This window comes from Arvicola amphibius, chromosome 12, assembly GCF_903992535.2.
Source record: "Arvicola amphibius chromosome 12, mArvAmp1.2, whole genome shotgun sequence".
Lineage (NCBI taxonomy): Eukaryota > Metazoa > Chordata > Mammalia > Rodentia > Cricetidae > Arvicola > Arvicola amphibius.
In genome coordinates, this window is record NC_052058.2 from 34,501,460 (window position 1) to 34,524,336 (window position 22,877).

The 22,877-nt window shown below is 40.8% G+C and overlaps 1 protein-coding gene and 1 long non-coding RNA gene across 6 annotated transcripts in view; one reads left to right on the forward strand and one right to left on the reverse strand.

The window, feature by feature from the left end:
* Positions 1–3,384: 3,384 nt before the first annotated feature.
* On the reverse strand, positions 3,385–5,228 carry LOC119827232. The gene is made up of 2 exons (XR_005287567.2): positions 3,820–5,228; positions 3,385–3,530 (listed from the first exon to the last, which is right to left on the reverse strand). It is a non-coding gene; the product is annotated as an uncharacterized LOC119827232 (long non-coding RNA).
* Wapl (WAPL cohesin release factor) overlaps positions 4,287–22,877 on the forward strand; it is a 67,809-nt gene continuing 49,218 nt past the window's right edge. For 3 of the 5 annotated variants that reach the window (XM_038348664.1, XM_038348667.1, XM_038348666.1), the window contains exons 1-3: positions 4,287–4,745; positions 7,665–8,185; positions 19,932–20,975. In XM_038348664.1, the coding sequence (XP_038204592.1) occupies positions 7,687–8,185; positions 19,932–20,975 (1,543 nt within the window). In that variant the 5' untranslated portion in view covers positions 4,287–4,745; positions 7,665–7,686. The remainder of the gene's footprint in view (positions 4,746–7,664; positions 8,186–19,931; positions 20,976–22,877) is intronic. The other 2 variants (XM_038348668.1, XM_038348669.1) reach the window with 2 other exon arrangements.

Here is a 22,877-nt window from a genome sequence, read left to right on the forward strand (position 1 = left end):
ATATTTGGGAGTGAGGTACTACAACAGTTAAAATAGGCTACTCAGGGCTGGGGTACAAGCTCGCAGACAGAGAACGTGCTGGTCCATTTGCTGGACCTTGACTCAATCCCAAGCAGCTCTTTCTCCTCTCTCTCTCTCTCTCTCTCTCTGGGAGAGATTCATCAAAACCTAAACATTCATTCCATCTAAATGGATGGAAACAGCCTGGCCTCTGAGAGGAGCCACACATAGGGGGAGGGAGAAGGTAGAACAGCAGCAGTAGGACAGGAAAGAGGAGGGGCTGCTTTGTCAGCAGGAAAGGGCAGGGTCTAGCACACATCTTGTAGTGCTTTGTAACCAACCACTACAATATGCAAATGTACACTCTATAATTTATTCCCCACATCTTAGTACAAAGGAAAAAAAATGTTGTTCACGTCTGGTTTCATGGTACTGGGCTCTTTTTTTTCTTCCAAGACAGGGTTTCTCTGTGTAACAGCTCTGACTGTCCTGGAACTCACTCTGTAGGCCAGGCTGGCCTTAAACTCACAGAGACCTGCCTGCCTCTGCCTCCTGAGTGCTTGACCTGAATTTTAAGTTATATTTTATGACACATTTTTCAGAAAAGAACTGAGGGTCTATTTAGAAAAGCTAGTTCTGCCACAGCTCATGCCTGAGTTAGAACTAGGGAACAGGAACAACAGAAGAAAGGCACCCTGCTAGTTTTCTTTACAGGAGAGAGTATAAGCCCACTCAGGGGGAGTTCCAGGTAGTGGGGGTCTTGCCTTCCCTAGACAGCACACAGAAGGGCAGCCTGTAGCATCAAGGGGCACAGACTGGGTTCAGATCCAGGATTATAGCCATGTAACTAGGACAGTGGTGGGAAACCTTTAGACATACGAGGGGAAACAGAGCATCAGATGAAGGAAATGCCTGGGTTTTTGATCAGGTGACATCGGGGGTGAGAACTGTGGAGGAGAAAAGGGCTGTTTCTGAGATAAACGTTAGCAGGTATAGCAGTACACATCTGTAATTTCAGGACTTGGGAGTAGAGGCAGAAGGTTAAAGAGTCCAAGGTCATACTGAGTACTGTAGGACCGTGTCTCAAAAGCAACCAAACAAATGAATCAAGAAATAGGTCAGGACTCAAGCGAATACAATAGGCAGCTTGCGGCCTGTATGTCATCCACTCATTATCCCCTTCAGGTGTGGCACTCAGGACCGTGGCAAGGGTTTTTACAAAGCATTTATCTTCCACAGAGCTAAAGACATTAAGGTTGTAGTCTTTGGGTCCAGAAGAGTCTCAACTCCCCTCAAGATAAGCCCTGGATATGACACAATCTCTATCAGTCCTGATACAGGGCTAGGAAGGTGGAGAGCCCTCGCTCACCACAGCTGGGTATTCATGCATCTAACCTCCTCGGACCCAGGCTCGCTATTTCCCTTCAAAATTCACATAACAACTGCTGGGTAGTAGTGGCGCACGTCTTTAATCACATCACTTGGGAGGCAGAGGCAGGCTGATCTCTGAGTTTGAGGCCAGCCTGGTCTACAGAGTGAGTTCCAGGACAGTCAAGAACTACCTGGCAAGACCCTGTCGCAAAAAACCAAACCAAACCATGTACTTCTTTCCCCACTTCCCCAACCCCAGGCTGATCTGAAACCCTCTTCTTCAGCCTCCTTAGCGTAGGGGCCATAGGTGTGGGCAACCATACTTGGTTTCATGTGTAACTCTGCTACATTTAGGACTATCCATGCACATCCAATAAAGTTGATATTCCCTTGTTGCAGTATCTTAAGCAAGTGCCAGCCTTTCTGTTTCCTCTTCTGGACATTAGGGAGAAGAGTCTAGGGTATAAATGAGTTCTCTAAAATCCCTAGCCTCATTCTTCATATGTATTAGGTTCTCTGCTCTTCTGAGCTGGGAATAGAACCCAGGGCTTGCATATGACATGCGAGTGATCTGTCACTAATTATATATGCCAAACCCCATTCTCCTTTCATATCTCAGTTCAGACTGACCTGGCATGCTCAACGCTCCCGCCTCAGCCTCAGGATTGGCATTATAGGTGCACGCCCTTGATTTCCCTCTTCCTCACACAAACTCGGTGGATTATATTGTTGCTAAATGCTGTGGCTATATTATAAACCAGTGCTTGTCAAACTTTGATATGTGAACCAATTGCCTGGGGGAATCAAACTAACCTGCTTATTCTGATGGCTGGAGCTGGGTTGGGGACAGGAATTACCCCTTCCCAACAAGGTCAAGGATTATGCCTAAATGCTGACTATGGGTCATTCTTTCAGTAGCAGGAATTCAACACACCTAAGTTCCATAATTTAATACAAGGACACAAAACCCATAAAAAGGTGCCGAAGACCATTTCTTTAAATAGTTAGCCTTTCCACTTTAGTTTCATTTAGCATCAAGGCCTGCCAAATGCCCAACACCAGCAGGGTTAGGCCAGAAGGATACTTCCCTTGGTATCGGAGTCCGGGAAGATCTTGCAACTGCCTCTCGCTACCTCTTTTGGCTGTTTGATCTTACCTTTGCCTCTGATGATAATTACCCTTTAATTAGCACCCACCACCATGCCATCTAAATAATTAAACTAAATGCAGTCTGCACCACTGCCAGTCATCTTCAAACAAATGACAAAACAAGATCCCAAGCTGCTGGTTAAAAAAAAGGACAAAATTGACTCAAATAAGTCATTTATGTATACCATATATAGTGCAAGACCATATGTAGTGTTAACAGGTTCCTTAGGGGAAGTTAAGCAGGATGAGAATGTAAATACACAGTATCAGGGAAACTGCAGACGCAAAGATGTAAATTATGGGACTTGGCATCAAAATGAAAACAATTCAAGTGTGTTTAAAATCCACCTAAAATCCCCACCTACTGGGGCACATTTACCTCCCCACCCCCCAGGTTGGTAGAAGGGAGTGCCAGGGATCTAACCAAGGCCATGCTGGAGAAGCACTCTGCCACTTATTTATCTGCCCAACCTCAAGTTTTTATTTTCCCTCTAGGATTTTCCTGACTACACTGGAGGGGTCTTGCAACTTGAGAGAACTTTAAAGGTAAATCTGGCAGAAGAGGTGCCCTTCTCCCTAAACACATTTAGTACTTTTCTAACTTCTCAGGTGAGTCTCCATCAAACACCAAGTCTGATGACTCACACACAAATTTTTCCCAGGGGAAACTGATTGTGCTAAGTTTTAGAAAGCTATTTCCCCATGGAAGGCTTAAAATGAAGCTTCTCCAAATTTCTCAATTAGGTAATACACTGTCATGGAAAAAAGTCTCGGTAGACTGGAAAATTTAAAATAATACTTCCGCCCATCATCCACTACCTTCCTGCCCCGACTAGTTAGTTAAAAACAAGCAACTCCTCCAAATCAACCAAACAAAAGAACTTTATTATGAACAACTTTAGATATAAATACTGGTAGGACAGCGTGTGTGTGTACACATCCCGCAGCTCCAACAACGAAGAACATCCTCGGTTTATTTATTCCCTCTTTCCAGTTTTCACAGGCGTAGTCTAAAGCAAAATAAACAACGGATCATTTTACCCGTCCACACTTCAGTATGTTTTTTTATTTAAAGTCACATTACCGTAAGCACATTCAATAAAGATGACGATAATTCCTTAGTAACATACAACACCCCGGGTGTGTGTGGGGGGGGTGCCACTGCTAACAGGTGGGGGACAGGAGACAGACTTTGGAGTAGGGACGAGTAGAGGGGAAGAGGATGAACGGCCGGGCTGAAGCGGATCGTGGCCGTGAAGAGACCGGCACCCGGCTCCTCCTGGTTTCGGTCCTCGTTACCTGCGTAGGCCCGCTCGCACCACCAGACTGGGTCAAGGGCGGCCCCAAGCTCCCTGCCTCCAAGGTCCGGGCGGTGGCCCAGCAGACTCGGCGCAGCTGCACAATCCACTGTCCCCAGACACCCGAGGGTCCCTGGAGGGGAAACGATTGACACAGCTGCCTGCACTGGGCCCCGTGCCTTCCCGCGCCGCACCTGCGTCTTGTCGCGTGGCCAGGAACTAGAACTGGCTCCCGAGCCGGTGAGGTCCAGTAGGCCCGCAGCCAGAACTCAGGCCCGCAGCCAGAACTCTGCTCCGGAACCCGGCTTCAGACACCAGGACCTCGCGGGAGAGAACTACAACTCCCGTCGGGCTTCGCGACCCGACCAATGGTGGTAGCCGGTGCGTGCGGGGCGCGGCGCCTGCGCGGCGGTTTGAGTAAGCGGCCGTACGATTGGCTGCGGGGTCGGGTGGCCGCGCGGGGCCTGTGGGAAGCGGAGTGACGGAGCGAGCGGCTGTTGGAGGAAGGAGGTGGGGGCCGGGAGCGCAAATGGCGTTGAGATGGTTCAGGGCCCTGTTCAAACTCCAGCGCTGACCATTCACCGGCGGAGGCGGCGGCGCAGGAGGCGGCGGCGGCCCAGCGGGGGCACGTAGCAGGCTCGGCACCGGCGGCGGCCGTCAGGGAGGCCTAGGCTTTGCCCGGCCGGCGCGCCTAAGCTGGGGAGGGAAGTTGCGGAGCCGCCGCTCCTCCCCCCCCCCCTCCTCGACCGGGCTTCCTATTTACCGAAGCGGAGCCGCTGGCGGAGACGGCAGCAGAGCCCCCTCGTCTCTCTGGGCGCACCGGTCGGCACTGTTCTCCCGCGCGGGGCTCCCGCGCCCGCCCGTGGGCCGTTGGGAGCGGGGGAGGCGGAGGCGGCCCGAGGCCAAAGCACCCGCCAGGCGCCGAGGGTAAGTGAGGTCTCGGGCGGCTGCCTAGGCCCGGAGTGAGCCGGGCTGGGTGGAGGAGGCAGGGGCGGTGCGAGTCTCGCTGCTCACCTGGCTTCTAAGGAAGTTGGGCACTGACCGATCTGAAGAACTCTTTCCCCCTCCACCTCTTAATTTCCCGTTTGAGTTCTTTTTCCGGGCGGCCGGCTGGTTGACTTCTGTCTTCCGAACGCGGTCCAGTTGGTTTCAGTGCCGAATTCTTTGCCCCGTAGTTTTCCACCGCCTCTAGCCGTCACCGAGGCCTTGCTTAGGGGACTCGGTGGCACAAGCTTCCGGGGCGTCCGAAGCGACATCCCTTTCCTGGGCGGTGGGGGTTGGGAGGAGAAAAGTTGCGGGAGCGTCCAGCCGGAGGGGTGTCTGGGTTCCAGCCTCCGGGCGTACTCGCCGCCCCAGGTGAGAATTCCTGCTTCCGTCTATTTCCCCCTTCCACGTTCCTCCCTTAATGGAAGCCCCTAATGCACTTTGGGGGCGTGGGAGAGGCTAGGTTTCTGTGCAGTTTAAGTGTGAGGATTCCCCCCTCCTTCCCTAATTTAAATCCCTGCACCCTTCCCTCAGAAGTCGACTGGGCTTTGGGCAGAGGCCCAAAGATCGGAAAACACTTGTGACCCCTTCTTTGCTATTTAGTTAGGACTGTTGGTGAAGTTTGGAGCCTGAACAAGGTTGTGTGTCTGAAATTTGTGTAAAATGTCATACCAGATATATGTCCATTCCGGAATTTGTACATGTGCTATGCTTAGATAATGCCATCGCAGGAGTCTGCTGACTTTTTTTTTTTTTTAAATGGGCGTTATAGAAAACAGTAAAAACAATCATACAATGAACTCTCTTGTATTCATCTCTACTGGATTCAGTGGACAGTAACTCAATCATATTTGCCTCATGTACACGTTTCCCAGTGCTTAATATTAAAAGGCCACTGATGTTATTTTTTTTTTTTTTTTTTTTTTCGGTTTTTCGAGGCAGGGTTTCTCTGTAGCTTTGGAACCTGCCCTGGAACTAGCTCTTGTAGACTAGGCTGGCCTCGAACTCACAGAGATCCACCTGCCTCTGCCTCCCGAGTGCTGGGATTAAAGGTGTGTGCCACCACCGCCCGACACTATTTCTTCAGTATTTAATGATGTTATAATACATCAGTGTGTATTTGTGAGACACGATCTCTTAAAAAGCTCAGTTGTCTTTATCACTTGACTCAGTATCAAATATTCATTTGCAGACCTTAAACTTTGAACAGTGAATGAATGCTTTGTGGTTTTGACTGTTTTTACGGAGAGTTTTCAGATGTTGCCATAGAGGAGATCAAGTCTAGATTTTTGGTTTGACCTTTAGTCAGCATTTTTAGATGATTGCCATGTATGTGTGTCTAAAACATTCCAGCTTTGTTGGAATATATAAATGTAGGACTGCAGATCACAGCTTCAAGAAATGACTTTATTTTCCTGTCTTTGGTAGCTGCCCAATTATTATACTTTGTTTTGTTTAATAGGCTATACTTAACAAGAAAGACAATAAAGCTTGTTAGTGTTCCAAATTATAAAATGGAAACTCTCTGAGGAAAGCTAAATTTTCTCTTAGCCCAGATGTGTAGGATGACTAAATTATTATTTTGTCCAATCAGAATTGGTTTCAACCATTAGTTGTGCAGTGGGGGTGAGTTTTTATGAATATTTGCTGAACTAAATTGAATAGTGATTCATTAAGTTGTAAGAACTTAATAAAAATACAAAAAGTGTAGATGGAAAACATTTGAAAGCATAAGTTAAATATTCCCATTGTAAGTTTCAAAGTAATGAAGATTTTTCAAGAACTTAAGCATTGCTTACCACCCCCCAGAATTGATAAATTGATATTTAAACTGCAGGTCAAAGTGTTAAGAAATGGATAAGGATTGATTGTGCTGTAAAAGTACCATAACTTGTAGTTTTAAAATGTTTGACCTTTGACTTCACTTGGAAATTTTTTTTCCAGTATATTTTTAGGTAAATCAAGTAGATTGATTTGTTTGTAAATTGAATAGGAAAATAAAGGCTATGTGTTTCTATTTTTTTATTTTTTATTTTTATTTATTTATTTTGGTTTTTTAGACAGGGTTCCTCTGTGTAGCTCTGGCTATCCTGGAACTCACTTTGTAGACCAGGCTGACCTCAGATTCAGAGATCCGCCTGCCTCCCAAGTGCTGGGATTAAAGGGGTATGCCACCACCACCCGGTTTATTTCTATTTTTATATTAATAAATCGTGTACCTTTGTAAAATGGAGTTCATCAACTTCAGAAAATTGTCACTCAGCAAATGAGTGCAGCACTATAGCGATAAGGAAGATGAGATGATCACTAAAGGAACGTTTTTAAAAGTCAGTTCAAATGACTTTAGTCTAAAAATCAGTCTTTAAGGTGAGGTAGAAGTTACAGATTGTACTATATGAGAAAATAGCAGTTTTCTGACCCTTTATATGAAGAGCAGTAAAATTTCAAAGAACTAAAATTAGTCATTTGACATCATTTAGAGCCTGGAAAACTTAATATGTTGTGGTTAATGATTTTGTATTTGGGTACTCTATTGAGATTATTTTTTTTTCTGGTTAAATTGTGTATTTAGAATAGTTCATTTGGAACATGAAAAATGTCTTAAGTTAGATTTGTAGATACTGCATTACAAGTTGGTTAGTAAACTTTTTTACTCTAAGTTTCATATGAGTATGAATTTATTATAAAACAAACCAAAACACCACCAAGCCTGATGGATGGAAGTATAGGATGGAAAACAAGCCTCTTTGACTTACTCGTTTAAACTAGTTTAAAAGCAAGACCTAGGATCTTATTTTTATAAAATGCTTAAAACTTGTTAAGAGATTGTTGATTATATTTTCTTAAATCTCTTTTCCACAGGGAATATGAAACAGGTGTCAAAATGACATCCAGATTTGGAAAAACTTACAGTAGGAAAGGAGGAAATGGCAGTTCAAAATTTGATGAAGTTTTTTCCAACAAACGGACTACTCTTAGTACAAAATGGGGAGAGACCACATTTATGGCTAAATTAGGGCAGAAGAGGCCCAATTTTAAACCAGATATCCAAGAAATTCCGAAGAAACCTAAAGTAGAAGAAGAAGATACTGGAGATCCTTTTGGTTTTGATAGTGATGACGAGTCTCTACCTGTTTCTTCCAAAAATTTACCCCAGGGTAAGGGCTCCTCTTACTCAGAATCTAGTGACGCTGCTCAGCTCGACGAAGTCACTTCTGTACTTGAAACTAATAGCAAATTTAGTCATGTGGTGGGTGAAGACAGTTTTGCTTCTGATAGATGCTTACTTATGGAGGATACTTTGATTGGGAAAGAAAAGAGCACAAATAGAATCTCGGAAGACCATGCAAACAAGAGTAGTTGTTCTAAATTAATAACTTCAGGTAAGTTTTGATGTTCTTTATAAGCCAAGAGAGCTTTTTATAAACCATTATGTGATAATAAAATTTTATTATTTGTGTGTGTATGCATGTGTTTGGAAATTAGAGGACAATTTGTATAGTTGTTTCTTTCCTTGTTTCTGTGGGTTCCAGAGATCAAACTCAGGTTGCCAGGCCTGCATGGTAAGCACCCCTGCTGAGACATGTTACTGGCACCTTACAAGGTGCATGTGCATGCACACTCGTGTATTATTACTTGTTTTCTACCCTTCATTTATGATCAATAGGGGCTATTGGTAAGGTTTTTTTAAATTTATTTTTATTTCATATGTATGGATGTATTGCCTGCATAATATATCTTTACTGTGCACGCTTGATGCCCTCAGGCTAGATAGAAGGGGAGCTGCTGGAGTTAGCTGTCACTGTGGTGCTGGGAACTGAACCCAGGTCCTCTGGAAGAGCAGCTGTGCTCGTCCCTCTCTCCAGCCCCGTTAAAAGCCCCCTTAAAAAAAAAACCCAAAAAACCCTTTGGGTTTTTTGAGACAAGGTTTCTCTGTAGATTTGGTGCTTGTCCTCGAACTAGCTCTTTTATACTAGCTCTTGAACTCACAGAGGTCCACCTGTCTATGCCTCCCAAGTGTTGGGATTAAAGGTATGCGCCACCACTGCACGGCTGTTAAAATTTTTTTTTAAAAGAATTTATTTTAACTTTATTTTATGTGCATTGGTGTGAAGGTGTTAGATCCCAGGGAACTGGAGTTACAGACAGTTGTGAGTTGCCATGTGGGTACCGGGAACTGAACCTGGGTCCTCTGGAAGAGCAGCCAGTGAGTGCTCTTAACTATTGAGCCATCTCTCCAGTCCCCCTTACAAAGATTTTTAAAACTTTAAAGAACTCAATTGGGTTGAATTTTTCATTCAAATAACTTCTTAGAGACTTGACCTGGTGTATTTTTTTTTTTTTTTTCCTTAGTGGCTTGGAACGATATACCTTTATTATTCTCCAAAGCTCATTTGTGATTTGGGGAATTGAATCCAGAGACTCATGCATGCTAGGCACACACTCTTCCACTAGACTATATTCCTAGTCCTGACTCAGTTTTGCAGGTCAGAAGTTCAAACTAGATGCCTGTGGTAGTGCTGTAGTAAATCCTACAGCCAGACCTGGTGTATTTTGAGAAGTCTTTCTTACCTTGTATTTGTTAGTGTTTTGTATTGTAGATTGGTTGGCTACTGATAATAACAAGATGGTAATTTACATTGAGGATAATTAGTTTTCTCTTAAAAGTAGTTCCAAAATTATTGAATAGAGACATGGAGTGTTACATAAACTGAGATTAACTTTTTGTATTTGGGTCAATATTACATCAGTCTTCTGTGAGATGTTTGAGACTTAGTGAATGATATAGATGGAGTTACTTAAATGAATATTTAAGATGTGGTGAAAGTGATATGATTTGAATCGTGCAGGCATTCTGTCAACAATAGGTTAAGGATGGCTATTACAGTTCAAAATTGTCCTTAGGTCTTTATCGTCTTCACAGATTTTTGTGATGGCCACATAACTGTCCTATTTTGAAGGAAATAAATAGAAATGCTGGTACTATGATCCACAATGAATTTGATAGATTTAGTGTAAGGCACATCAAGTAGTATAATGGAGGGTGACTTGCATAGTTATGCTAAAAATGCTTAACATTTTCCCCACTTTTTCTCACCTTTGGTGAGCCAGCTGTTGTCATTCCCTTGATCTCTGGGTTAATACTCATTTGGTTGTTGTTGCTTTCTTCATATTTCTCCTGAAGCATTGTTCTTAAGCTTAGATTATCATTAAAAAGATAAATAAGCAAGACAAAAGCAGCCTAAAACTGTTTCCAGGTTAGCTTTTGGTTTTTTTTTTGTTTGTTTGTTTGTTTTTGGAGATAGGCTTTCTCTGTGGCTTTGGAGCCTGTCCTGGAACTAGCTCTGTAGACCAGGCTGGTCTCGAACTCACAGAGATCTGCCTGCCTCTGCCTCCTGAGTGCTGGGATTAAAGGCGTGCGCCACCATTGCCCGGCTTCCAGGTTAGCTTTAAAAAATTTTAAAAGATAAGCTAGTAGCAAAATCAGAATGAGATTTTTAAAATACTCATTTTTAAAAATTTTTTTAAAATGGTTTTGCCAGCATTTATGTATGCATACCACATGCATTCCTGCTGCCCACCAAAGCCAGAAGAGGGCATCTGAACCCCTAGAATTGGGAGTTACAGACAGTTGGGAGCCACCGTGTGTGTGCTGGAAATTGAACCCAGGTCCTCTTCAAGAGCAGCCAGTGCTCTTAACCACCAAATGAGATTTATCAGTATGTTGCTGACCCTACTATTTGTTCAGATTTGGCCTGGGCTCTGAGAATACTGTTCATTTTGAAGTATGTGGTATTCTCACTGTCATTTCTTGTGGATTTCTGATAGTGGTTTTACATATGAGGCAGGTAGCCTGGAGATGGAAGAGGAAGGTGGCAAGTTGTTAAAGTTGTCATGGAAGACCAAAGGATACTGTTTTGGAATATGGGGCACCCAATGGTGGAAAAGGCCTTGGTGGTAGAGGGTTGAGAAAAACATAAATGTTTAATAAGGGGGTAGGAGCATTTATAGGAATTAATTGCTTATGACCCTTTGGTGATGATGTGTCTTTACATATGTCCATATTACTGTTGGAAGTTGCTAGATAGAAACTAGCTAGTGCAGTTTTCTGTGGGTTGATAAAGCTTCCCACTCCAGTGTTGCTAAGTTGTAGTGCTTGTATTGACCCTGTATCCACATTCCATTATAATGAATTTTGAGGAGAAACTATATACTAAAATACAGATAAACAGATATTGAGGAAGAAAAATCTTACTTTGTTTTTCTTGTTACAAAGGCACACCTACCTGGGTGGTGATACACACTTTAATCCCATCAGTTAAGAGGCAGGGGCACATTGATTTCTGTGCAATACTGTTACAGAGAATCCCTGTCTCAAAAAGCAACAACAAAAAAGCAAAAACACACTTAGTGTGAAGGGAAAAATATAGCAGTATGATTTTTTCTTTTTTTTAAAAGATTTATTTATTATTTATACAGCATTCTGTCTGCATGTATGCCTGCACACCAGAAGAGGGCACCAGATTTCATCATAGATGGTTGTGAGCCACCATGTGATTGCTGGGAATTGAACTCAGGACCTCTGGAAGAGTAGTCAGTGCTCTTAACCTCTGAGCCATCTCTCCAGCCCAATTTTTTTTTCATTGACTTTCTGAAGCTGTAAACTCTGGCAACTCCTATAGGGTAGGAAGCAAACTTTGAGGAAGTCTTTTAATTTTTTGAGGAAGTCTTTTAATTTTTTGGTGGTCTTAACCTATCCTACATGTGTAGATAAATTATTTTTATAAATGATGTATAAGTTAATATACTGAGCTTTATAGATTTTCTTTTCATTGCTTCTTTGTCTAGACTTTTAGGATTTTCTGTTTTTTTTGCATCTCCTTGTCTTATTGTCAGTGCCTTTACTTTCACTCAGAAAGCAATTAAATGTTTTATCAATAGTTCAAAGTGCGAAAGTTCAAGTTCTGTATTATCTTTCAGTGAGATAGCTGTTCAGTCACACCATTTTCTGCTGTGGAATTATATCACACTAGTGAGAAAAGCTTATGCATTCTTAGGGTTTTATTATTTTTTTCTAATATTAAGTGCATCTTTTTGTCTGTATAAAACTATGTGATTAAGTTTTTGATATTATAATTCGTTTTAAATATTTTTTAATGAGTACTACTTTTGAAAATTATGTATTGACTGATTTAGTGCACATACTCATGCACTAAATAAAAGTGAGTATATTAATAATTTTAAAAAGTGGTTGCCGTTTTCTACACAGATGCCTAATAGATAAGGAAAAGAGCAGAAAGAATTGCTCATTAAAAAATATTTAAAACAAAGAATTATAATATCAAAAACTTAAACACATAGATAAAAATAATGGGTTAATATAAGTTATAAGAGTTAATAAGAAGCCTGAGCTAATGGGCCAATCAGTTTATGATTAATGTAGACATCTATATTAGCGACATGGCTTCGTACCTTTTTCGGTGAGGCAATCACATCTTCTGTGTCTGGGCAGGACTGCAGAGAAATGGGCTTCCTCCTTCCCAGAATTCTCCTGTTCTCATTGACCCGCCTCTACTTCCTGTCTGGTTGTCCCGCCTATACTTCCTGCCTGGCTACTGACCAATTAGTGTTTATTTAAAATATAATTGACAGAATATAGATGATTGTTCCACACCTCTTTAAAGAGGAAATGATAAAGTCATGATAAAACAGAGTGGTGGTTGGGCTAGAGAGAGAGCCTAGTGGGAAATGCCTAAAAACCTGAGTTTGATCTCTGGGAACCACGTAGTGGAAGGAGAGAACTAACTCCAAGTTGTCTTCTGACCTTGTTACACTCATATGCACATACTCATGCACTAAATAAAAGTGAGTACATTAATAATTTTAAAAAATGGTTGCCATTTTCTAAACAGATGCCTAATAGATAAGGACAAGAGCAGAAAGAATTACAGACTGCCTAAGAACTCCAGGGAAAGTTTTGAGTTCATAAAATACTCTAGCCTTTAATTGAAAAGAACAAAAAGAAGACAGCACACAAAAATAGAATAGTGAAAGCATTTTAGGTACTCACTAGTCAGTTTATTTGCAAGGCATCTTTCTCCTCTTGTGAACTCTGCACATGCTGGGTAGTCATCCACCACTGAGTTTACCTTAGTGCATGTATGACATAGTACACTCTCTACCTCCACTGTGTATTTTCAAATAAATTCAGAAGTTCTGTTTTTATTTGCAAATTCTTCTGTATCTTTAATTTTATAAACAAAACATTCTGATTTTATTTGGCTTTTAAAACTAGTCAATTCTTAGGCGTGGCACTAAAATGACTGAGCAGGAGCTAGAGTTCATCTTTCTAAGTAAGACATCTATAATAGTCTATTAAGAATCATTTTACTTGACTTTGACCAGTAGCCTTGGCTGTCCTAGAACACGCTGTGTAGACAGACCAAAGATGCCCCCTGCCTTGTGAGTGTTGGAGTTAAAGACATGCATCTCCATGTTTGGTTTAAGATTTATCTTTAAGCTGGTCGGTGGTGGCATTTGTCTTTAATCCCAGCACTCAGGATACAGAAGCAGGCACATCTCCAAGTTTGAGGCCAGCCAGTCTCAGAGTGAGAGACAGAGAGACAGAGAGAGATTTATCTTTAATGTGTGTATATGTGTGTGTTATGTGCACATGAGTGCAGGTGCCAGAGGCATTAGAAGCTGTTGTGAACTATCTAACATGGATACTGGGAACTGAACTCTGTCATATCTTCTGTGGGAGTAGTATTTATTCTTTACTCTTAACCAATGAGCCACCTCTCCATACTCTTTCGTTGTTGTTAATTAAAGAAATTCGTGTGTATGAGCATGGTTGGACATATATTGGACAATATTTTGGGGTCAGTTCTCTTACCTTGGGTTCCAGCAAATCACTGTCAGACTTGCTTGACAAGCACTTTTACCAGCTAACTCATCTCACCCACCCTGTGGAGGTTTTGTTTTGTTGAAACATCATCTTGTGTATCCTGGGTTGGTTTTGAGGTTACTATGTGAACAAAGATGACCTTGAACTTCAGATTCTCCAGCCTCCACTTCCCGAATGCAAGGATATGGCATTTGACACCATACCTGGCTTACATGGTGTTGGAGATGGAATCCAGGACTTTTTGCATGGCAGGCAAGCATTCTATCAATAACCGGTAGTCTTTAAAATTTGGAATCCAGGACTATACATACAAGAGGTGGCCCACGTCTTTAATACCGGTATTCCAGAGGCAGAGGCAGGCGGATCGCGGAGTTTGAGGCCACCCTGGTCTACTTAGCTAGTCCTAGGACATCAAGTGCTCTGCAAAGAAACTCTGTCTCAGAACAACCCCCTTCAAACAAACAAACAAAAAACCATTTATCTTTTTTTTTTTTTTTTTTTTTTTTTTTTTTTTTTTTTTTTTTTGGTTTTTCGAGACAGGGTTTCTCTGTGGCTTTGGAGCCTGTCCTGGAACTAGCTCTTGTAGACCAGGCTGGCCTCGAACTCACAGAGATCCGCCTGCCTCTGCCTCCCGAGTGCTGGGATTAAAGGCGTGCGCCACCACCGCCCGGCCTACCATTTATCTTTGTATGGGTGTTTTAACCTGCACATGTAACCTATGCACCATATGTGTGCAGTGTCTGTAGAGACCAGAATAGGGGGTTCTTCAGTTATAAGCCACCAGGTGGGAGTTGGGTCCTCTGGAAGAGCAGATAGTACCTCTGAGCTATCTCAGCCCCAGTACTGACTGATTGACTTACTGAGTTCCTTCCTTGTGCATCACATGATAGGGTGCACATGTAGAAGGCAGAGTACACCTTTATGAAGTGGGTTCTCTCCTTCCATTTTTTTAAAAAACATGCATTAGTGTTTTACCTGCATATATGTGTAAGGGTGTGGACCCTTGAACTGGAATTAGAAACTGCCTTGTGGGTCCTGGGAATTGAACTCAGATTCTTTGGAATAGTAGCTAGTGCTCTTAACCACTGAACCATCTTTTCAGCCCCTGGCACCCCCCAGGACTTTTGAAAAAGGTTGCTTTTTTTTTATATGAGATTATTTCCAATTTCCTCTTTGTTAGTCTGGACTCGTGAAAAAGAGTATGTAGAGACTTAATTTCTCTTTGGCACACTTTCCTTGCCAGCCAGCTGGGATTCAGTCTACATATTCTGCCAAATATTGAGATAACTATAGCATGGGCTCTTAATTTGCATGGCTGGTTTCATAGCCAATACATTTTTTTCCTTTGCTTAAAGCTGTAGTCAATGTGTGAGCTTGTTGAGGGGTATTACCAGGACATGAACTTTGATTTTAGAACCAAAGGTGATTTTTCAGAAAGTGAAGTGCATAGTTCTACTCTTGACAGTTTAAAGTGGGCTACAAATGGGGCTGGAGAGATGGCTCAGTGGTTAAGAATGCATATGACTCTTGGAGAAGACCTGACTTTCCAACACTCACCAGTAACTACAGTTGTAGGGGTCCAACAACTCTGACCTCCAAGTGCACCTGTGTTCTTGCTCATATACTCATGTGCAGGCAGGTCCACACATGAACATACTTAAAATACTTTAAAAAAGTGATCTAGAAACTTACCTGAGATATTGTGTTTATTGGATAAAGAACAAATTAGTGAGGATTGTTAGATAATCCTAACCTAATTAGTATAGGGAAGTTATTTGCCTTTAGATAGTAATTTTTTTTTTTGTATAAAACATGACATCTCAAGTTTCAAGAAAAGTGGGTAAGAAATCTTTTGTTCAGTTCCAGTTTTGTGCTAAGCCTTATATATAGCAGTCATAACCTTGTAAAACTGGCTTAATTCCCATTATATAAAGGATAAAGCATCATTCAGGAGTTGGATAACAGCTGGGTGGTGATGGCACACACCTTTAGTCCTACACTCTGGAGGCAGAGGCAGGCATATCTCTGTTAGTTTGAGGCCAGTGTAGTCTACAGAGCAAGTTCCAGGATAGCTAAGTTGGATAACTTGAATTAGATGGAATAGCTATGAAACATCTGAAGTGTTCTTTTTTTTTTTTTGTGATGTTGTTGTATTCTGGTAGGAATGAACTTAATAAATAATTGATAATATGATCTTAAAGTTAAAACTGTCATAAGATCAGTTTTATCTTGATGTTGAAGCAAATTACAAATTCCTCTTTGTTTCTATTTATAATTACCTTTTTGACAAAAATAATAAGAGTTTTTAATACATACTGAATAAAGTAGACCTTATTTTTGTAGGTAATACATTTTAATTTTTTGTGTTGTATATAAAGAAAAACTCAGCAATGTGCAAATTTTGAGACAGATTTTTAAGTGCTGTTTTTGTTGTTGTAGTTAATGGCGATTGTACCGCAGGACCTTGTACATCCTACCACATCCCCAGCCTTCGTTTATTAGGTAGATTTTGATCTTGTCTCTATTTCTGTCTGGAGATAAGCACAGGCTGTCCTCCCATTCAAGATACAGCTGATGATTCCTCCCTGCCTCCACCTCCCAAGTGCAAGGGTTACAGCATGTGCAGTCACACTTTTATCCTCCCCCTGCCCCCTAGAAACTCAGTATTCTCAAAATTAAGAGTTAGCAAGAGTGCAGTAGGCCACTAGCAAGTTTCCCATCAGATGCAGGAGCCTACCAGCTGTGTGGTAATAAATAAAAGCAGTAAACCTACTGTCCTGGGTGCTCTTCAGGAGGTGTGCTGTTAATTTGTGCTGGTTATGATGAATTACTGCTTTCAACACAATGATATACATATATACATTTTATTTTTAGAATAATTTATTATCTTTTATGTGCATTGGTGTTTTGCCTGCAGGTATGTCCATGTGAAGGAGCCAAATCCCCTAGCATGGAGTATAGACAGTTGTGAGCTGTCATGTGGATGCTGGGAATTGAACTTGGTCCCTCTGGAAGGGCAGCCAGTATTTTTCACCTCTAAACCACCTCTCCATCCCCGAGATAAATATTTATAGTACTTCACAGAACATTTTTCTCCCTCATGTATTCTCTACTCTTAGTACGTAGAGTCCGTTTAAAAGCATGAGTCATCACTTTTGAGAGGGACATCTAGGATTGAACTTAAATAAGTATCCTTGATTAGAAATAATAAATGTGAGATTAAGTATATAAATATTTGAAAATGCAGAATTATATGAAGTCATTAAGTATTGGAATTGAGCTGTGAAGAAATTCCTATACTTAAAGTGTGGAGAGAAAAAGGGAGAGACTGAAAAAGAAAGCTAATATGAAATAGTCTGAGCTATGAAGGAAATATAGCTGGTGACGTGCTTCAGAAGGCTTCATGAAAGATTTGTCAACTGAATTGAAATGGATTGCTGATGCAATAGTTAACTAAATGAGGATTTCATAGAGTGGTTGTAGTGGCCTGAAGAGTGAGAAGATTTGTATATGTTTTAAAGAGAAGACCCTAGGACAGCTGGAAACAGATGCCATGCCCAAATTAGGTAATATTAGGAGGAATTATTTACAAAGAGATAGGAGGGGTGTAGGAAAGTCACGAGCACGGGGCCCCAACCTTGGTTCTTTACAGTGAAGCTATTATCACCCTGACCCAAATGGATTAGGAGTTACGTGAGCCATGCAGAAGAGGCCTACTTTAAGAGGAGCAGTAGAGGGCATGGACAAAGGAAGCCCAGCTTTAACAGAATTCTGTTGTCCTGCTGGGAGCAGCAGCTTCTGCGGGTAGAACCATGTGTAAGCCTAAGGATAAGGCTTTTTTGTTGATGGAAATGATAGGAAGTTAATTTAATTTCGGCTGTTTTGTGTCGTGAGCCTGCTAAGTGGTGGTTGTGGTGCTGCTTCTCATTGTTATACAAGATCTTCCTAATCAGTTTAGGATCCCAGTGCTGGCATTATAGATATGCCACTATGCCCAGTTGTTTTTTTTTTAGGACTACTAATTGGTATTTCTGAATTGTAAGAAAACTATAGCGATGGAGGAGTGTCTATGTTAATTTCATTGGTTAATAAAGAAACTGCCTCGGTCCTTTAATAGGACAGAAAATTAGGTAGGCAGAGTAAACAGAACAGAATGCTGGGTAGAAGGCAGTGAGCAGATGCTTCAGGCAGTCGCCATAGGCAGTTGCCATGCCTCTCCTCTCCGAGATGGACATAGGTTAAGATCTCTCCTGGTAAGTGACCACCTCGTGGTGCTACACGGATTACTAAATACGGGTTAATTAGGCAATAAGAGGCTGAAACTAATGGGCCAGCCAGTGTTTAAAAGAATACAGTTTCCGTGTAATTATTTTGGGTAAAGCTAGCCGGGTGGTGCTCCATCTACACTATAGTTTATTGTCCCTAGTGAGGAAAGTATATAAAAATAAAACAAGTACCTTATTTATTAGATTTATCCTAAAGGTAAGCAAATACAAATCTTAGCTAAATGATTAATTGATTGTTAGTGATTGAACTTAGGGCCTCATGCATGTTAGGCAGGTACTCTACTACTGAGTTAAATTAGTACTCTATATTTTTGAACCAGTGTCTAAGTTTCCCAGGCTTGCCATGAACTTGGAATACTCTTGCTAGGATTAAAGGCCTGTGATACAGTTAAATTATATTTAAACTCATTAAGTAGCATCAAAGATACATAGTGAATTTATTCATGTAAAACATTCCTTTTGACTGTTTTTGAAAGTGTATTTACTAAAATTTGTAAATACAATGTAAAATGTAAAATCCTGGTGCATGCCTTTAATTCCTGTACTTGTGAGGCAGAGGCGGTGCTCTATGCTGTGAGTTTGAGAACTGCTTTGTCTACATCATGAGTTCCAGGATAGCCAAAGCTACATAGTGAGACCTTGGTGAAGCAAAACAAAACAAAAGATTTATAAATAGTTTTTCTTAAATGTAGATGTATTTTTTTTTTTTTTTTTTTTTTTTGTTTTTCGAGACAGGGTTTCCCTATAGTTTCTAGAGCCTGTCCTGGAGCTAGCTCTTGTAGACCAGGCTGGCCTCGAACTCAGAGATCCGCCTGCCTCTGCCTCCCGAGTGCTGGGATTAAAGGCGTGCGCCACCACCGCCCAGCTTATGTAGATGTATTTTTAATGTGGCAGTTTTATTGTTTGGCATAGAGTAAATATTTGCCAGTGTTTACCTGTTGATAAATGCTTAGGGAATCATCATATTAATTTGAATCACATTATCATCTTTTACTTGGAAGGTTAAAAATATAGTTTCTGATAAAAATAAATTCCCACATATGAAATAGTCATGTTAAAGGCTAGAGTGATGGCTCAGCAGTTAAGAGCACTGGCTGCTCTCCCAGAGGTCCTGAGTTCAATTCCCAGCACCCAAAAGGTGGCTCATAGCCATCTATAGTGGGATCTGATGCCATCTTCTGGTGTGCAGGTTTACATGCAGATAGAGTACTCATATACATAAAATAAGTAAGTAAACCTTAAAAAACAGTCATGTTGAGTTTGCAGTGCTGGCTGATAATGCATAAATAGGCACTATAGGGTCATAAATACCAGAGCCACTGTTAAAAATAGACATATTGTTACGTGACTTTTAGGACTAGAAGAAATATAGAAAAAGATAGAGAAGCTTCCTGCAAGCAGGTTTCTAGGCAAAAATACTGTACTGTATATATAATCCTATTCCAGGTAAGCAAATGCCCCTGAAAGGTCTTCATTCATTGTTACATGAATTTTAGGTTCTACTAAACACTTTCTAAGTTAAACATAGTTACTTGAAAGCTTAAATGCCTTCTTATGTCATCCGTCATCCTCACATGATTTACATGATTTAGTTTATTTTTCCTTCTCTTCCCCCCCCCCCCCTTCCTCCTCCACCTCCTCCTTCTTCATCTGACAGGGTTTCTCAGTGTAGCATTGGCTTTCCTGGAATTTTGTAAACCAGGCTGACCTTGAACTCCAAGATCTGCCTGCCTCTGCTTCCCAAGTGCTGGGATTAAAAGCTTGTGCCACCACTGCTAACATATTGACAGTAGGAGAGCAAATGTCATGTGTGTAAACCTTTTTTTTTTACTATTTGAAATTGTTGCAGCTATTTGAAGATTGTACAGAGAGCCTTGTTAATTTGCATAACTGATGACATTTATGTTTTTAACCTGACATTTTTTATTTTTATAGATAAAGTGGAAAATTTTAGTGAAGAACATGAGAAAAATAGTCACCATTTTCATAAAAATGCTGAAGATAGTACTAAGAAACCCAACACAGAAATGGCAGTGGCTTCTGAATATAAAGCTGATGAAATTAAGGAAACAAATGATACTTGGAATGTCCAGTCTGGGAAAAGATCAGAGTCTCCGACTGAAAGTTGCCCAGTCAAAGGACCTGTAAGAACTGGTTTATATGAGTGGGATAATGATTTTGAAGATATCAGATCAGAAGACTGTATTATGAATTTGGATAGTGATTCTCTTTTGGAGGTGAAGGATGAGGATTTAAAAAACCGATTGGAAAATATAAATGAAGCCATTGAAGAAGATATCATACAAAGTGTTCTTAGGCCAAGCAACTGTAGGACGTACTGTAGGGCCAATAAAGCGAAATCCTCACAGGGAGCATCAAATTTCGATAAGCTAATGGATGGCACCAGTCAGGCCTTAGCCAAAGCAAACAGTGAATCAAGTAAAGATGGCCTGAATCAGGCAAAGAAAGGTGGTGTAAGTTGTGGGACCAGCTTTAGAGGAGCAGTCGGACGGACTAGAGATTACACTGTTTTACATCCATCTTGCTTGTCAGTTTGTAATGTTACCATCCAGGATACAATGGAGCGGAGTATGGATGAGTTCACGACATCCACTCCTGCAGACTTAGGAGAGGCTGGCCGGCTCAGGAAAAAGGCAGACATAGCGACTTCCAAGACCACTACTAGATTTCGACCTAGTAATACTAAATCCAAAAAGGATGTTAAACTTGAATTTTTTGGTTTTGAAGATCATGATGAGACAGGAGGTGATGAAGGTGGTTCTGGAAGTTCTAATTACAAAATTAAATATTTTGGCTTTGACGATCTCAGTGAAAGTGAAGAAGAAGATGATGATGACTGTCAAATGGAAAGAAAGAAAGACAAAAAAAGAACTAAAGCAACCCCATCGCTTTCCCTGCAGCCTCCCCCTGAAAGCAGCGACAATTCCCAGGATAGTCAGCCTAGTACTATTAATGCAGGTAAGAACTGTAAGATGTGTATATAATAGGATAATATGTACTTAATAGATGATTTCTTTTCAGGCTTTAATCAAAGTCTAATTCTTCCCTAGATCTTAGTATTAGTTTGATATATATATATATATATATATATATATATGAGATTTATTTTTAATTATATGTAGGTGTATGCCTACATGAGTGTGTATATGCATGTGAATGCAAATACCCTCTGAGACCAGAGAGACATGGGTACCCTAGAGCTGGAGTTAGGGATGTGCGCTGTCTGATTTTGGTGCCAAAAAACCGAACTCAGATCCTTTGGGAGAGCTGCAGATTCTCTTACCACTGAGCCATCTCTCTAGCCTTAGTGTTATGTTACACTTAAGTAGAAGCATCTTTTTAGAACCTGTACATTGCGTTATGCAAAGCTATAGTATTTTACATGTAAATTTTTAGATCTTAAATTATGGTAGACTGGGAGTCTTACATGTTTTGCATCAGTGACTAGCATTTAAGGTTTTTGATTTCAGATTGGGTTCCAAACTAGGGCCTCACACATAATAGGCAAGTTCTCCCACTGAAATATAACCCTGGGCCTGCACCTTTAAATTTATGTGAGAATTTTAAACTGTTCAGTCTTTGGGACAGAGATATCAAACATCTTGGTTTAGGTTTGAAAATCCAAATGTAGTGGAGACATAAGGATAGATTTTGGACATTTAGAACTGTACTGGTAACAGATGGTTTTAATAAGGGAAATACTCAAAAGAAATTAAACCCTTTGTAAGTGGCACAAAACTAAAAAAAAAAAAAACCATTTTTTTTTTTTGAAACATTCTCAAACACTCTTAAATTGTGGTTTCATAAGATTGAGAAGTACGCTGGGCAGGTGACTCTGTTAGTTGGAGGCCAGCCTGGTGTACAGAGTGAGTTCCAGGACAGCCAGGGCTACATAGGAATCTTGTCTGGGAAAAACAAAACAGAAGATTGAAAAGTACTAGGTAAATATTCTCTTTTAATAATGAAAATTTGTCTCTTTAGATTGTAGGCCCAATGATAAGGTTCTCTGAGGAGTTGAATCTCTAGTGAGAGATAGATACAAATACACTAGGTAGCTCTGCGATAATTAAGCCTTTATTTGACAAGGGCTATGTGTAGAGGATTCACTGTTTAGTGAGGAAGAACTTGTGAAAGCTACTGGTCTTTTCAATCAAATAAATCTTTTCTATATTGGTTCAATTGTTTTAAAAAAAATCTTTGTCCTAAGTTTGTAATTGTGGTGAATTAGAATTTCCATTGTATTTGTGAGTTTAGATTCTTAAATACAGTATGTCATATTTGACATTACCTGCTACTTAGCTTTTTTTGACTTAGAAATAGTTTGATTAAAATTACTATTTCTGTTGTTGGGGGTGATTTGTACAGGAGAGATAGGTTCTACCACTGAATTACACCCTCATCCGGATGAGATTCACCCTTTGTTTTAAACTGGAATTAAAGCAGGAGCTTCTAGAGCCTCTTTACCCTCCAAAGAAGTATAGTCAACGTTTATCCAGTGTTGTTATCAGCCTCTTGAGAAGATCGCAGTTTGCAGCAGTTTTACTAGATCGGAGACAATGCTGTGCAGTACCTGCTCTCAGGTCCTGCTGCAGTTTATTTGATATTTAGGCTCAGTTGTATAGGAAGTAATTTTTCTTATTTGCAGTTTAGAATCTGTTTTTACATCTTGGAATAATACAACTTTAATTCTGAAATGTGAAAAATAGGCTTACTTTGAGAAATGAAGTTGGCATTGAATGTTTTAAAACTAGAGACCACTTGGATGAGAAATACCAAGTTGCAATTGAATATTGATATAATGTGTGAACCAGTAATCAATTTTAAAAGTTGAGGTGGAGGGGCTGGAGAGATAGCTCAGAG